General features: G+C 45.2%; 1 protein-coding gene across 2 annotated transcripts in view; it reads left to right on the top strand.

The window, feature by feature from the left end:
• Nucleotides 1–14,861, top strand: part of E2F8 (E2F transcription factor 8) — a 490,718-nt gene that overhangs the window by 80,265 nt on the left and 395,592 nt on the right. For both annotated transcript variants that reach the window (XM_069623464.1, XM_069623465.1), the window contains exon 2: nt 803–880. In XM_069623464.1, coding sequence (XP_069479565.1) covers nt 803–880 — 78 coding nt within the window. The remainder of the gene's footprint in view (nt 1–802; nt 881–14,861) is intronic.

Raw genomic sequence — 14,861 nt, 5'->3', positions numbered from 1 at the left:
CAACTTTGTGTTACTGCCCACCTGTTTGGCGGTATTACTGTTGTATCATGGGTTAGGCGGTAAACGTTATTCCCCATTTGCCATTGGGTCCACCCAATGGGGGAATTTTGGCGCAATTACCACCAGCATTATTACCGTGCAGTAATTGCACTGAAAAACGTCATTTTTTTTTCCCGGCGTGTTTACTCAGAGCTCCTAGCTGGGGGTAAACATGCCATACTCCTGATTGGGCTGACCCTTAAATGCTGTGGCCCCACTGCATTTAAGGGCTACCGACCAACTTGTGATGAGGCCCAATGAGTGGACTTCATCATTAGTAGGAAGCCTATACATCATTGGTGTTTGTGTAACTTACATCCTCGAGACTATCAATCCGGTGTGAAACACATCTCTGTGAAGAAAAGAATAAAAAAGATGGCACAAAGAATCTTTTGCGTTATAAACCTTGATTGTCATTGTACAGTTTCTTATTTAAGCGGGCTGTAAGTCTTCAGTGCTGGGAGTAAAAACTATATTTGTTCAAGGCACCTGTTGCAGTAAGGCTGCATTAATTGCTTGCCCAGTTTATTAGCCTTGCTCAGTCACAAAAATACAAGCAGAGCATAGAGTGGCCTGTAACCCAGTTTGTCCATCTGAAAGTTTCTCTCCTAACCCAATGCTTAGGCTGACTGGGCCAAGTTGACAGGGTCCCATTCTGCACATCCTGTTTACTATCTAGATGTTATTATTGTAATGTAATCTTCGTACATACCACTGACTACTTTTTTGTCTTTTTTTTTTTTTGTTTGCTTTTTTTTAACAGGACACTGCTAAGAAGAACTGTTCTGTGTTTCTTGGGGAAGTGGCTGACCGTGATGCCATAATGGATCCAGAAGAAAAGGTATGATTAGTGTAACTGTTTTGTTTGTTTTACTTTTTAGACCTTTATTTTACTTATAAACTTCTTTATTGTTATTTTAAATGGGGAATTTCCTTTTTCCGTTGGCTGCAATTCTGAAACAAAATGATCTTATTTAAAATGTGCTACTATTTCTACTAAAAAGTCAGTCTTCGTGAAGCAAACAGTCTGCGAATAAGGAAAGTCTTTTCAATGTGGTGCTTCACTCTCACCCTCTCCAAGGGATCCTCCCTGGTCCAGGCTTCCCAGGTTCTACATCTTTACAATGGCAGCTCTCCCCAAGTCTGCCTTCTTTCTCTAGCCAAGCCTCCCTGCTTGGAATCTCCCAGCATCTGCTTTCCTCCACAAAGCTCTACCCATAGCTGACAATCTGCGCTGGCTTTTCTTTTGCCCTTTCTTCTGTGGAGGTTGGTGCACGTCTGTGACTAGGCAATGTGATACTGGTCAGGTGGGAGTTTAGGGGCCTTGCCTAAATATTTATAGATGACCAGACTCCATTTGATACTGGTTTGTTATGTGTGTTCTTATCCCCCCTCCCATGAACTGATCTCTGGTCTGTTGCTTTCTGTGAGACTGTGCGCCCAGCATGTATTTTCTTATCGCAGAAACCCTCTGCTAAGCCTGGGGAAATATTAGATCATGCGTTCCTTCTACTAGGGATTCCAATTTCAAAATGTTTAAATTTTATCTCGTGCAATGCTGGTCGGGGAGGAAGCACAAAGCCAGACACATTCAAAGGGTATTGATGTTTGCTCCCTTCCCTCGGCAGAGGGGATTGATGCAATATATTCTGATTCCTCTTTTCTTGGCAGAACTATCTGGATTATTTTTCTGTCTCTTGGTAGAGGGAAATCATGATATTTTGTATCCGTGGGTGGGTTTTTAGGAGTTTCTCACCTGGGCTACTCGGGTTTATTTTCCTTCCCTAGAGAAAAACTAAATGCAACAGCTTCACGGGAGCTTTTAGAGTGTTGTCTTCATGCAGAGATATAAAATGCAGTCTTGCAATCTATTTTTGTTCCAGTTTCAAGGAACATTCTGTCCATGCTTTTGAAGGGGCCCTATCTCCTCCTTAGTTTAACCCCTGGCCTCTGGGATTTTGGGGCTCTGCAATACATGCTGGTAAATGAACTAGGTCTCAGAAGGGCTACCTCGTCTCACTATCATGTGAAGCAGTTTAGAGGAGCAGAAGGGAGTTAATAACAGTGTTTAGGTGCATGATGGGCTCAAAGGGTGCCCCAGCAGCCCAGTAATGGGGTTTGGCCTTTACTCTTCTTAAAATGGGTTTTAGTTTAGTGAATGTGGGAATTCAATCTTTTGAAAAGCTGAATTTATTGAACGTTAGCTGGGTTTCTTTTGCACCATCTTATGAGTACTCTGCGACCATATATCAAGTTTCCTTTCTGAATGGGTGTCGCACTCTCAGAGACCGAGGTCAAGACCCCACCTCTGATCACAACATGAAGAAATAAACACACACTCCTGATATTTAGTGAGCCACACTCCAGATTCTTTGATCCAAAACAAAGGATATTGTTTTATTTGTACAAGCTATTCTGAATGTACATTTTGAAAAAGTGCCATAACGATGATACGTGTTTCGGCAAAACTCCACAAATCAAAAAAACGCCATGTTAAAACACAACAAAGTAATAAAATCACCAAATGCGTGTGTATATATTAATATTAAAGACAGAGGAAGGGAGGGGAGTAGCGAAGGATTGTTTGAGGGAAAACGAAGAACAGGGGGAAAAACAATAAACCATTTTCTTAATATACAAAACATCCTAATATGAAACGTGAAAATAAAAGAAAAGGGCCAATCAACCACGAAATATTTTGCCTGTTTGAGGCTTGGGACATTATACCGATTGTACAATAGTTATAACAATTAGCATCATTACACATAATATGAACTGTCATGTCATAGCATGTTTGTACCTGATTCATATCCAATTAAAACATAGTCGCAGATATTTAGTGTCAACACTTGTATAACTTAAATACAATGCCTAGTCTGGGCCAAACATGTTGAGGCACCCCGATGCACACAATCACTATGTATTTAATTTAGTTGTATAATGCCGGTATTGGCATGTTATCCCAATTGCTTTACCTAATTAATTGGTACCGAGTTGCTGTACGAACGTCTCGTACTTGCATGGTAACTGGTTTAAATCCCTTCTGTAAAAGAATAAAATGGAAGCGCTGTGGGGATGATTCGTACGTGTACACAGTGTACATATGTGCACATCCACGTTACCCAATCCGATGTTATATGTGACAAAGATTTGCGCTCTTTGCACGTATTGCTATAAACATCTGAACGTATCTGTCAAAGACGTGAACTGACTGAGTGTAACGCTCACCTGACTCCCACGGGGGCGCTGGCCTGGTTCGCGCTGCTGTGACCTCGTCTAAGGTGATGCGCAGGGTTCGGAAGACGGACTGGACCGGGCCCCAGATCTGGCTTGTCTGACTCGCAGAAGTATCCTTCTGTAGGTGAGAATATGGGGTTAACTGTCTGCGGGGTAATGCAATCGGCCTCCCACTTACCCCTCTCACCCTCCTCAAAACCCTTCTGTGCTTCCCCGTAGCGTCTCACCTTAGGGTCTGGAAGGACGAGCTCTCCATCCTGCTTCTGATGCAGGGGCGCGTTGGTATCCAGTTACGTCACTGGATTTTTGGATGGGTGAGAACCAAACTTGCTTGGCTTCCAGGTACGTTTTCTATAAGTGGTTCCCCTTGTGTCCATGCATTAATGTTCTAATGCTAGTGTCTTTTTCCCCATAGGGGCCGGGGTACGGAATGCCGGGGAACAGGCACCGACCCGAGGTGAGCGGTGAAATCCTTGTGGAAATCAGGTAAGTCTTTAATGAGTGTTTTGGTAATGTCTTTTCATTCACTCATTAACGCTGATGTCTTTTTCCCCTTAGGGCCCGGGGTCTGAAAATGCCTGGATGCGGCGCGGACCCGAAATGAAAAGGGAATGACCCAACAGGTAAGTCTTGACATGGAGTTTTAGCTTCCCTTTTCCCTTCTTTCTCTCATGTTCTTGTCTTTTTCTCCCTAGGCGCGGGGGCGCGACTGCGAATCCGGATGGTCGCTGCTGAACATGGAGGCGCCCTGTAAAGGTGAGTAGAATGCGGCGCTGCAGCGATCGATGCGATGTGCTTTTATAAATAAATGTCTTCCTTTTCAGGATTGTCGGCGAAATGTCTCTGGGATGCAGATTTAGAAGGTGAGGCCTTTTCCTTCTTCTGTTCTCTTGTTCCCTTACTTTGCAGGTGATTCAGGATGCTGGCAGGTGTGGCAGAAGTCAAGATGCAGGAGCAGACACGGTGAGCGTCCAGCTGCTAGATGCAGAACAACGCAAAGCACGTGTGGCTGATCGGGTGTGGTTTAAATAGCCTTGGAAGAAGTTCGTAGAATGTGTCCTTCCTCCAATCAGGTATGTATCCTTCCCCGACCACGCCCGGGTGGTAAATGAGTCCCACAGGTAAAGTAGTTCCTTTCAGGCCTCAAGGAGGCCGGGGTTCTGCAGCATGGTCTGCATCAGGTAAGTGCATCCAAACACTTTCATAATGAGCCTGGCGCCAGGACGCTGTCCAAAGGGCCCCTATAAGGGGTTGCTGGGACCTTCCCCGGGGACTTGCTGTCCGCTTTCGGGAACGCAGGGCCTGAGCCGGCTCCCCGGGAGCGGGCATCGTGACACTGAGGCTGTTATTTACAGCTCAGTGAACTCTGAGTACCACGTTTTCCTAACGGCTGCGGACTATCAGGCATGTTTCCAATTATTCTTTGTGCGACATCCACCGTGCAACGTTGCTCAGTAGCAAAAACAGCATCAAACTCAAAGTGCATACTGCTAGTGCGTCAGCTAAGCGGCTTGGAGTACAAGACGCATGTGTTTTCCGCTGACTATCATCGTGTTGTGTTGTGTTGGTTTTCCTAGCAACCAGCTAGTCCCTCGTCAGTTGCAATCATCAAGATGTACTGGTCGCCATATTTTGGGAAATATGGTTTGTATTGAATGAGAAACACGCTTGTTAAGTATTAAAAGAAAATGATGCATGCTTGTGAAAATTTGTGCCGGAGCTATTTTCAAAAGAATGATATCTTGGAAATCGTATGGTATAATTCAAACTAGTAACAAGTGTTAAAGCATATGTAGATAGACAAGCTCTGAGCTATTGCTTGTTGCTATATGCAATGGGAATCTAATAGCTGTATGTGATATGCACATTGGTGCCTGTGAAATTATGTGCATAATGGGTTCATATATTGCCGTGTACCAAATACATGGGTAATTGGTTATGTGATAACAAGTTTTATACAACTACTGATTTGTCAATGTATTGGATTCAATGAGAGCTCTTGCATAATCCGAAATGCTCCTGTTAACCAAACATACGGGTCCAAATTACAGGCAACTTAAAACATTCATCACAATATTTCTAAGAACTGGATAATGGAAAAATACACAAACTTACTCTTACTTAAAGAATGGCTATCGCACACAATTGCAATACATTTCTTACAAAAAACAATACATTTCATTGTCTGTGTTCAAACCCAGTTTCTGTAACGCTCACCTGATTCTCGCAGAGGCGCCGGTCTTGACTGGGCGACTACCGTATCTTCAAAGGTGATGTGTAGCACCCGGTTGGCTCTTTGGGCTGGACCTCTGTGCACTGTATGCCTGACGTGTAGAGTAAGATGTCTGCAGATAGAAAATATGGGGTTAATGAACTGGGGTTATTGGGGTGTCCCTATCTCTTTCCTCTTCTCCTCTCCTGTAGACCCCCAAAGGTTAACGCTCTCACCTTAGGTAAGTGAATGCCGAGCTCTCCATCTGCCTCAGGGCAGGGTGCTGTAACCAGTTTCTTCACTGGATAGGTAGCGCAGGCCTCTTGACTTCAGAGGACTGCTGTCCGTCGTTTACTGCACGAACGGTAAGTTTCGAGTAATTGTAATGTCTTTAAAGTCTTTAGTAATGATGTCTCTTGTTTTGCAGGGTTCCGGCGATGGCGGATGACGGGCTGAAGTGAGTTGAAGATGGAGCCCGTGTGATGAATAGAAGCGCCTGGAAGCACGTAAGTAAGCGCTTGTTGCCTGCTTCACTATGCGCTCTAACTGTCTTTTTATTTTGCAGGTACGAGTTCGGAGCGGCTGCAGGGTGCCGGAATACCCACTGGATTAGATGTGGAAAGGAGTAATGGCACGTGAGTATTAAAGTTCCCCAATGTCTTTAAACGCACCTTGTTTTGTCTTTCAGATGCGGGATGCAGCGCAGAAGGCCTCCGAAGCGTGCGAAGAGTTGGCAAACTTTTGTCTTTCAGATGCCGGAATGCAGTGTGAAGACCTCCGGAGCGCACGAAGAGTAGGTAAGCCTTTGCCTTTCAGATGCCGGAATGCTAACCTGTTCTTTCTTGTCTTTATAGGTGTTGCTGAAGACTGGATTCAGGATGGTAAGCCTTTGCCTTTCAGATGCCGGAATGCTAACCTGTTCTTTCTTGTCTTTATAGGTGTTGCTGAAGACTGGATTCAGGATGGTAAGCCTTTTTCCTTAGGCCCAGGACCGGATGCAGAAGACACGATGAGCGTTCTGCTGCAGAGGTTGCAGAATAACGCAAAGCAAGATTCATCCACCGGGTGTGGTTTAAATAGCCTGTAGTGCTTAGGTGTCTCCTTCCACAGCCACGCCCAAGTAAGAAAAGAGTTCCTGGTAAGAAAAGAGTTCCTGCCTTCCAGAAGAGTTCCAGTGTTCTGAATCTAGGGAGTGGCTCCAGCCCCACCCAACAGGAAAAGTAGTTCCAAACAGAAGAGGATCAGAGGCCTTAACTGGCAGGCAAGTAAGCAGCATGGTCTGCTGAAGGTAAGTCCACCCAAGCATTATGAGCCCGGCGCTTCCAGCGCTGGGACTGGGCATATTTATGAGCCTGGTGCCACTGGCGCCAGGACTGGGTCCAAAAGGTCCCAATTGGGACTGGTTGGCACTCGGAACCTGGGTTATGGATCTGCTTCCAAGGGAGTTGGGAAAACCCTGACCTTTTGGAAGCAGAGATCATGACAGTTTCAAGGTTCTGAAATGACAAGTTGGGCGTGCTTCCACCTGTCGTAACATGACTTCATGGTTGCCCCCTCTTTTACCGAAGCTCACATTTCTAAGACCAACAAATTTAATGTATTTCTTTTGGTCCATTTGGTGCTCATGTTGCCAATGACTGGCCAAGGATAACATTGAATTTTGGCTACCAATACCCGTTAAATGTTCGCGGATGCGAATCCGGAGTTCACGGATCGTGCTTCCAATGTAAATAGCTTTGCATATACAAATTACAGCGTAAACCACATTTTGTTCTGCAATTAATATTTTGCTTGATTTGTATATGATTGCCAAATTTATCTTGAAAAGTCGTTGTTTTTTCTTGCGCATATTGACAAATGGAACAGGTGCCACATCTTCTAAAACCATATTTCTCCTGACTCATCCAGTTGGTGGGTAGATTCCTTGGATTCTGTGGGAGAAGCGAAGGTCTGAGTTGGTTCCTCAAGGTTTGTCCTTTTTAAAAATGATTTGTGGTCCATGCTGGCCAAATTTCGCTATGTGGGGATCAAGTTGTAGTAGATGCCAATTCCGTTTGAGAATGTTTCTAATCTTGTAGTGGTCTTCACAATGTTATGAAGCGTACACCTTTTGATTGTTGAACAATACTAGTGGCCATTCTTTAAGTAAGAGTACGTTTGTGTATTTTTCCATTATCCAGTTCTTAGAAATATTGTGATGAAGGTTTTAAGGTGCCTGTAATTTGGACCCATATGGCTGGTTTACAGGAGCATTTCGGATTATGCAAGAGCGATCATTGAATCCAATACATTGACAAATCAGTAGTTGTATAAAACTGGTTATCACATAACCAATTACCCAGGTATTTGGTACACGGCACTATAAGACCGAATTATGCATATCATTTCAAAGGCACTGATGTGCATATCACATACAGCTATTAGATTCCCATTGCATATAGCAACAACTCGGAGCTCATCGAACTATCTATGCTTTAACAATTGTTACTAGTTTGAATCATACCATATGATTTCCAAGATATCATTCTTTTCAAAATTGCGCCGGCATAAATTTTCACGAGCATGCATAATTTTTTTATTTTTAATACTTGAGTGCAACAAACGTGTTTCTCATTCAAAACACACCATATTTCACAAAATATGGCGACCGGTGCATCTTGACGATTGCAACCGACTAGGGACTAGCTGGTTGCCAGGGAAACCAACACAACGATTATAGCGGAAAACGCCTGCGCCTTGTACTCTAAGCTGCTTAGCTGACGCGCTAGCAATATGCACAGGTACATGTTCAAAGTAAAACTAGTTTATGTATAAGCTATTGTGGTTTAAAGTCTCAGCGGCACTTTGGGGTTGGTGCTGTTTTTGCTATTGAGCAACGTTGCACGGTGGATGTCGCATGAAGAATAATTGGAAACATGTCTCATAGTCCGCAGCCGTTAGGAAAAGGTGGTACTCAACAGAGTTCACTGAGCTGTGAATAACCGACTCGCTCAGTTCACGTCTTTGACAGATATGTTCAGATGTTTATAGCAATACGTACCAAGAGGGCAAATCTTTGTCACATATAACATTGGATTGGCGTAATGTGGATGTGCACATATGTACACTTTGTACATGTACGAATCATCCCAACAGCGCTTTCATTTTATTCTTTTACATATGGGATTTAACCCAGTTAACATGCAAGTACCAGACGTTAGTACAGCAACTCAGTACAAATTAATAAGGTAAAGCAACTGGGATAACATGTCTATACTGGCATTATACAACTAAATTAAATACATAGTGATAGTATATGCAACGGGGTGCCTCAACGTGTTTGGCCCAAACTAGGCATTGTATTTAAGTTATACAAGGTTTGACACTAAATATCTGCAAATGTTTTAATTTGATATGAATCAGGTACAAACAGGCTATGACATGCCAGTTTATATTATGTGTTATGATGCTAATTGTTAGAACTATTGTACAATCAGTATAATGTCCCAAGCCTCAAACGGGCAAAATATTTTGTGGTTGATTAGCCCTTTTTTTTATTTTCATGTTTTGTATATTAAGAATATGGTTTAATGTTTTGCCTCTGTTCTTTTTGTTTTTTGTTTTCCTCAAACAATCCTTCCCTACTCCCCTCCCTGCCTTTCTCTGTCTTTAATATTAATATATACACACGCATTTGGTGATTTTATTACTTTGTTGTGTTTTAACATGGCCTTAATATTTTTTTTTTATTTGTGGTTAACAGCCCTGATTTGGTAAAGGCAATGAGTTTTGCCGAAACACGTGTCATCGTTATAGGGCACTTTTTAAATGTACATTCAGAATCGCTTGTACAAATAAAACAAAATTATTAGATTTGGATCAAAGAATTTTGAGTGTGGTGCACTAAATATCAGAGTGCGTTTTATTTCTTCTTGTTTTGAAAAGCCTTGGGTTTACGGAGTTCCCCACCTTCAGTGTGGGAACGTTCCAGTGTCTTGAAGGATTTTCATCTTGTTCCTGGAACAGATGGCAGATTAGTTTCTGCTGATCGGCCATTGACCTGTTGAGAGCTACCTGCATAGTTTGTATTGGAGATAAGACTGTGCGGTCATTGAGAGACATTTAATCACTTGATAGAGGGCCTTGCAAGCTGCTGTTCGGTTGTGCTGCACTTAAGCCAATGTGTCAACTGCAGGTGGGAAGTCTAGCGTGGATATGAATGTGACCGGCCATGACCACGACGTCGGGCCATATACTCCGATGTCAACAGTTTGTGTTTTCATAGCCGAGGTCCTAATCACATTCATCCACTATGTTGTGTTTTTCTGGCCATTTGCTATTGTTTTTGACAAACGAATTAAACACACTATAGGTCAGTAGTTGATCGTTTACTATGGATCAAGTAATGCTTTCACAAAGTGCAGTTTTATCATGGAGTATTTTAATTTGTTGGGCACATTATCGATCTGCTAAACTATTGATCAATGCTGTTACTGGATTTGTTTGAATGCCAGGGTGCTGCAATGCTGTTTTGGCAGCCTGGCACAAGTCCCTCAAATAATTTTTCTTTTAGCCACTGATGAAAATGTTAACTGCCCTAATATAGGCATATTGTCAGAGGTCACCTTGGTAGTATTGTGTATTGGTGTGGTGGGTTCAGTTGGTGAGTCCTATATGTATTTTAGATTCACCTTTGTATTTTTTTTTTAATGTAGCTTGTTGGTCGTGCAGTTTGTTATAAGATAATGTGGTTTACTGTGCAGTGTTCTAAAATTATGACTCGTTAAAGCACTTCAAACGGTTATCTGGGTCAGTGTATGTGCCTGTGAAAATTGCATTATATGATTATTATGCATGTCTGGGGTGCTTTCAGTAAGTAAGGCGTCTGAAGTTTTGTGGCAGGATATTTTCAGTTACTGACAAGTTTGCTATGTTGTGGGACAGATGGACCACTTGATTTCCATGTCTAGTACTCCAATGTCCCGCCCCTTTCCTCCATAATTTTGGGAGTCCCCATGGAGCAGGGTCAGGACGGGGGCCTTAGTGTGCTTCCACTTTATGAATTTAGACAGCGAAGGGCTATGTGCGCTTAGCATGCCACAGCCTAATCCCTGCATGCCGTGCTCATTCCCCTTCCCTCCTTTTCTTTTTCCTTACTGCTTCCCTGTGGTCCATTTTGTTTTCTTTTAGTTTTTTGTGTTTTCTCTCCTTGCTTCCTCCTGTTTATGCTGGGTAAAGCAGGGATTTCTGTGCACCAGGTTTTGCAGGTCGTTCTTGGCAGCTGAGTGTTTGGGCCCATACCTGGGATGCCTGTGACACACTTTCCTACGAATACCTCAAGGGTAAGCTGGTGTGGTGGGAGGACATCTTTTAGTCGTCTACGCCGGATCACCTCAAGAACTTAGTCAAGTCCAAGATGGTTAATACAACTTACTTTGGCACTCTGTCCAGGTGATTCCCCTTTCCGGGGTTAGCCTGGGCAGGTGAGCACTTTCGAGGCATGATGCGGTTACGGTTAGCTGCTGCATCAATTGGGCATACCTGGAGGAGGCTTTCACTGGTATTCATACCGATAACCCCCAGAGGTCTTGTCCTGGGTTGCGGCCAGAGGGGACTTTGGGGGTGGTAACAGAGACTTAGTCCCAGGGGGGGGCATTTCACGCCACACTGGATCCCAGACCGAGGCCGTCCCTGCTTCGCTTATCTGGCCGACACCTGTAGGCCCTCAGAGGCCTCTGATAACAGTAAGCATTTCTCCTCAGTTTACCTCAGGGAGCCTTGCAGCCTGTACAGAAGCCTTGGTTGTACCTCAACCACAGCGTGCCATGGCTCAACTTGCCACAATAGTCACTGTGTGTGGGTCATATTCAGGACAGTCAATGGGAGAGGCTTCTCCGCTAGGTAGAGAGCATAAGGGGGTGGGTGGCTCGGATTTCTACCACACCTTCCTCCCAGTTCCTTGGGGCTCCCTCCATTTTACCCCATGTGCTGAATGGTTGCCTAGTGTAAGGGGATATTTGGTCCCTCCTCTTTCTACCCCTCTCAGCAATTGGGGTTCCAGGTATCCCCACATCCTTCCAGCTGTCGTGTCCCCTCAAGGGAAGATCGATTCTTTTTGAGAGGTTCCAGAACCTGATGCATTTCGGACCAAGGGGGATATTTTAAGTCCCTCGTGAAGGAAACTATTGGCCCCTCAAGACCACAGTGACGATGTAGGTACCTCCACAACTGACTCCATCAGGGGACATAGACTCACACCCCGCTATGCCCCCACCTCTACCTCCACTACATACTGTCCTTCCAGGTGATGACCTTCTGGAGATTGTAGCCCTTTTTCTGTCTCACTCTCAAGCGACTGCATGGTGGTTTCTGCGACTCTTGGGGTTTACAGTGGCCTGTTGCGGTACATTTTTTGCCGGGTTTCGAATGTGATGCACCCAACTGCACTTAGCATGGTCTTTGGCACTCACTAACCAAGGCAGTCCCCCATTAAAACCTAGCTCCAGCAAGACTGTCTGTGGTGGGTAGATCATAGGAAGCTTCGGATGGCCACACCCTTCCCGGTCCCTTCTCATCAGTTTGCCATCACAACAGACTCCTCCGTCCTGGTTTGAGGAACATTTATGGACCTCCAAGTCCATGACAAATGCAACAAGAATTCTCCGCAACACATAAACGCCCTGGACTTGAAAGCATCTTTCCTGGCTTTTACAGGCATTCTTACCATTGATAAAGAATTCCAATGTTTCCATCCTTACAATGTAATGACCATGTTCTACGTGAACAAAAAGGGAGTCACCAGATCAGTAATATTGTGCTCTAGCTTGAAGTCTATGGAAGGAGTGCGCACTCGGCAACCACATAGTACCATCAGTGGCTAATCTAGCAGGAACGGACAATGTTCAAGCCGACTGCCTGAGTAGGAGGTATTTCGCCAACCATTAATGTCCAGATTCTTCTAGAGAGCTCTACCTCCAACGGCCCCATTGTGCATCTTTGTGACAGACCTGAACAGCAATTGTCAACAATACGCCTTGTGTGGATCGCTGGAAGATGCATTGTCGATCTCATGGAAAATCTGTTCGCTTACGCTTTAGCCTTTGAATCAGAGAATATTACAGACATTCAAGGTCTCCCATTGCAAGATTCTCCCGATCACTCCCTGTAAACCAGAGGCATTGGTTCGCTGATCTACTGCTTACTGCAAGTGGTCCACCTCTCCTTCTCCCTCCTTCCGGCACTCCTTTGCTAGCGGGGGGAGGAGTCCTTTGCTAGCGGGGGGAGGAGGTACTGCACCCTTACCCACAGTTGCTTACCTTTTCGCTCTGATACCAGAAACACTAACCTATGGTCACCAAGACTTATCAGACGCTTTACATTGGGAAATGGCGAATTTAGCCATTGACATTGGAAAAATCAAAAAGGTCCACTTAAGACCTCAGTAGACTACATTCCTCCCTTTTTCACAAGTCTGGTTCACTCATGCACTCTCTAATCCCATCACCCAGAACATATCTGGCAGCTCATGGAGCTTACATTTTGAACAAGGACAGAGTAGTGTAATTTTCCAGCCCATCAATTGCCACAAATGGGGAATTTAACATCTGTTCTCCACCCCACCCTGCATGGCGACAGATTGCCAACTGCGATCTTAATGTAGTTTTGGCAGCGCTGACGTATACGCCCTTGAAGCCTATGGCATCGATAGACTTACCCTTAATTTGATGGGAAATCTTCTCGTTGCAATTACATCAGCTTGTCCCATCAGTGAACTGCAAGCCTCATCTGTCATGTTTCACAGAGACCCACCCTTCTATTTTACTGAAGGCAATATCAGACTTCCACATAAACCAAGAAATGGCTCTACTGATTTTCTTTCCAGATCCTGAGACAGAAGCCGGTCGAATTCTCCACTGCCTTGGTGTTCAAAGAGCATAGAGCTTGCCAGATGCAGGTCAAGATTCCACCAATAGTCCTTCATGCTCATCTAACTGGAGCAAAGGGCATGACAGTAGCCTTTTGGCGTCCTGAACCATGGGAGGCCATTTGCAAAAGCAACTTGGGCCTCCCCGTCCGCTTTCTGTAAACACCATTCGTTGGATTCCAGTTCCCGATGCCCAATTCGGTCAAGCAGACCTAAGAAATATCTTGCTACAGTGTAAGGTCCGTCTTCCCTGGACTAGAGTAATGCTTCGTACACTCCCAAAAGTATGGAGGAAAGGGGACTGGATATAGGAGTAAGGAAAAGTTACTGACCATAGCGACTACAGTACTTGTAGTCCAAAGTCCCCTTTCTACTAATGCGCTGCCCTCGATTCCCCTTTAAAAATAAGATGGGTCCTCTCGGTGATTCAGGGACTGAGGGGAAGAGCGCGAGAAGCGGGTATTCTGGTGTTCTCGCTCTACGCACGAGTGGCCCATCTTGCTGTCTAAATTCTTAAAGCGGAAGCGCGCTAAGACTTGCTATAGCTCCAGTCATATCCCTGTTCTGCAGGAACTCACAAAAGTAAGCTAGGATGGAAAAGGTACACCCTCCAGACAGAAGGGCTGGGAGACTTGGCCCTGCAGGAAACGGCCAGCACCACTTAGCCTGGATATTCAGCGGGGGCTCCCTACAATAAATCCCACATAGGGAGAGGAGGAAACAGACTTTGGCCCAGAGCCGGCGGTCCTGCGGGGGGTTTGGGGGGACATTGAGCGACGGGACCGCAGCAGGGAGTGCCAGAAGGCAGTAGGCCCCGCCCCCCCACCCCCCGGCAGGACGTGAGAGAGAGGTGGGAGCGGCAATTAGAAGAGAAGGCAGGGAGACTAGCAGGGAGAGCAGTCCACTCGGCCAGGAAGAGTGACATATGGGACTCCCAGGTGAGGGAGGCAAGTGAATGGGGCAGAGACAGCAAGAAAATTGCGAAAGAAAATGCCAGTCCAGGCGAAGATGGACTCGTTCACAGCACTGCCTAGAGACCACCCTAATGATGCTGGCTGTAAAGATACAGGTGCGGCCAGATCAAAGGAGGCACCCACTCTGGATGAACCACTATTGGCCATTCAGGAGTACAAATCCTCGCTGGAGGGCAAAGGGGACGCGGTGGGAGCCGAGGTGAGCTTCTTGAGACATGATCTGCAACGGATGTCCACGTGAGTTTGAGAAGCGACTCGGAGGATATCAGGGGTGGGGGACGCGATGCCACAGATGCAGAAGGACATCCAAGAGCTGAAAAGCAGAACGAGGGTGTCTTGGAAGAACGGGTGGAGGGCGCAGAGGGAAGGGTCTGCTGCAACAACATTCGGCTACTGGGCCCCCCCCGAGAAGGTGTAAGGTCCCTCAATGGAGCTATACCTTGAATAATGGCTGGCTGACTGACTGGATGGGGCCAACGGGGATTTTTGCAATTCT

The sequence above is a fragment of the Ambystoma mexicanum genome, chromosome 11 (genome assembly GCF_040938575.1).
Source record: "Ambystoma mexicanum isolate Mex_15411 chromosome 11, UKY_AmexF1_1, whole genome shotgun sequence".
Lineage (NCBI taxonomy): Eukaryota > Metazoa > Chordata > Amphibia > Caudata > Ambystomatidae > Ambystoma > Ambystoma mexicanum.
The sequence above is the reverse complement of the archived record's forward strand: the minus strand, read 5'-3'. Positions and strand labels throughout refer to the sequence as shown.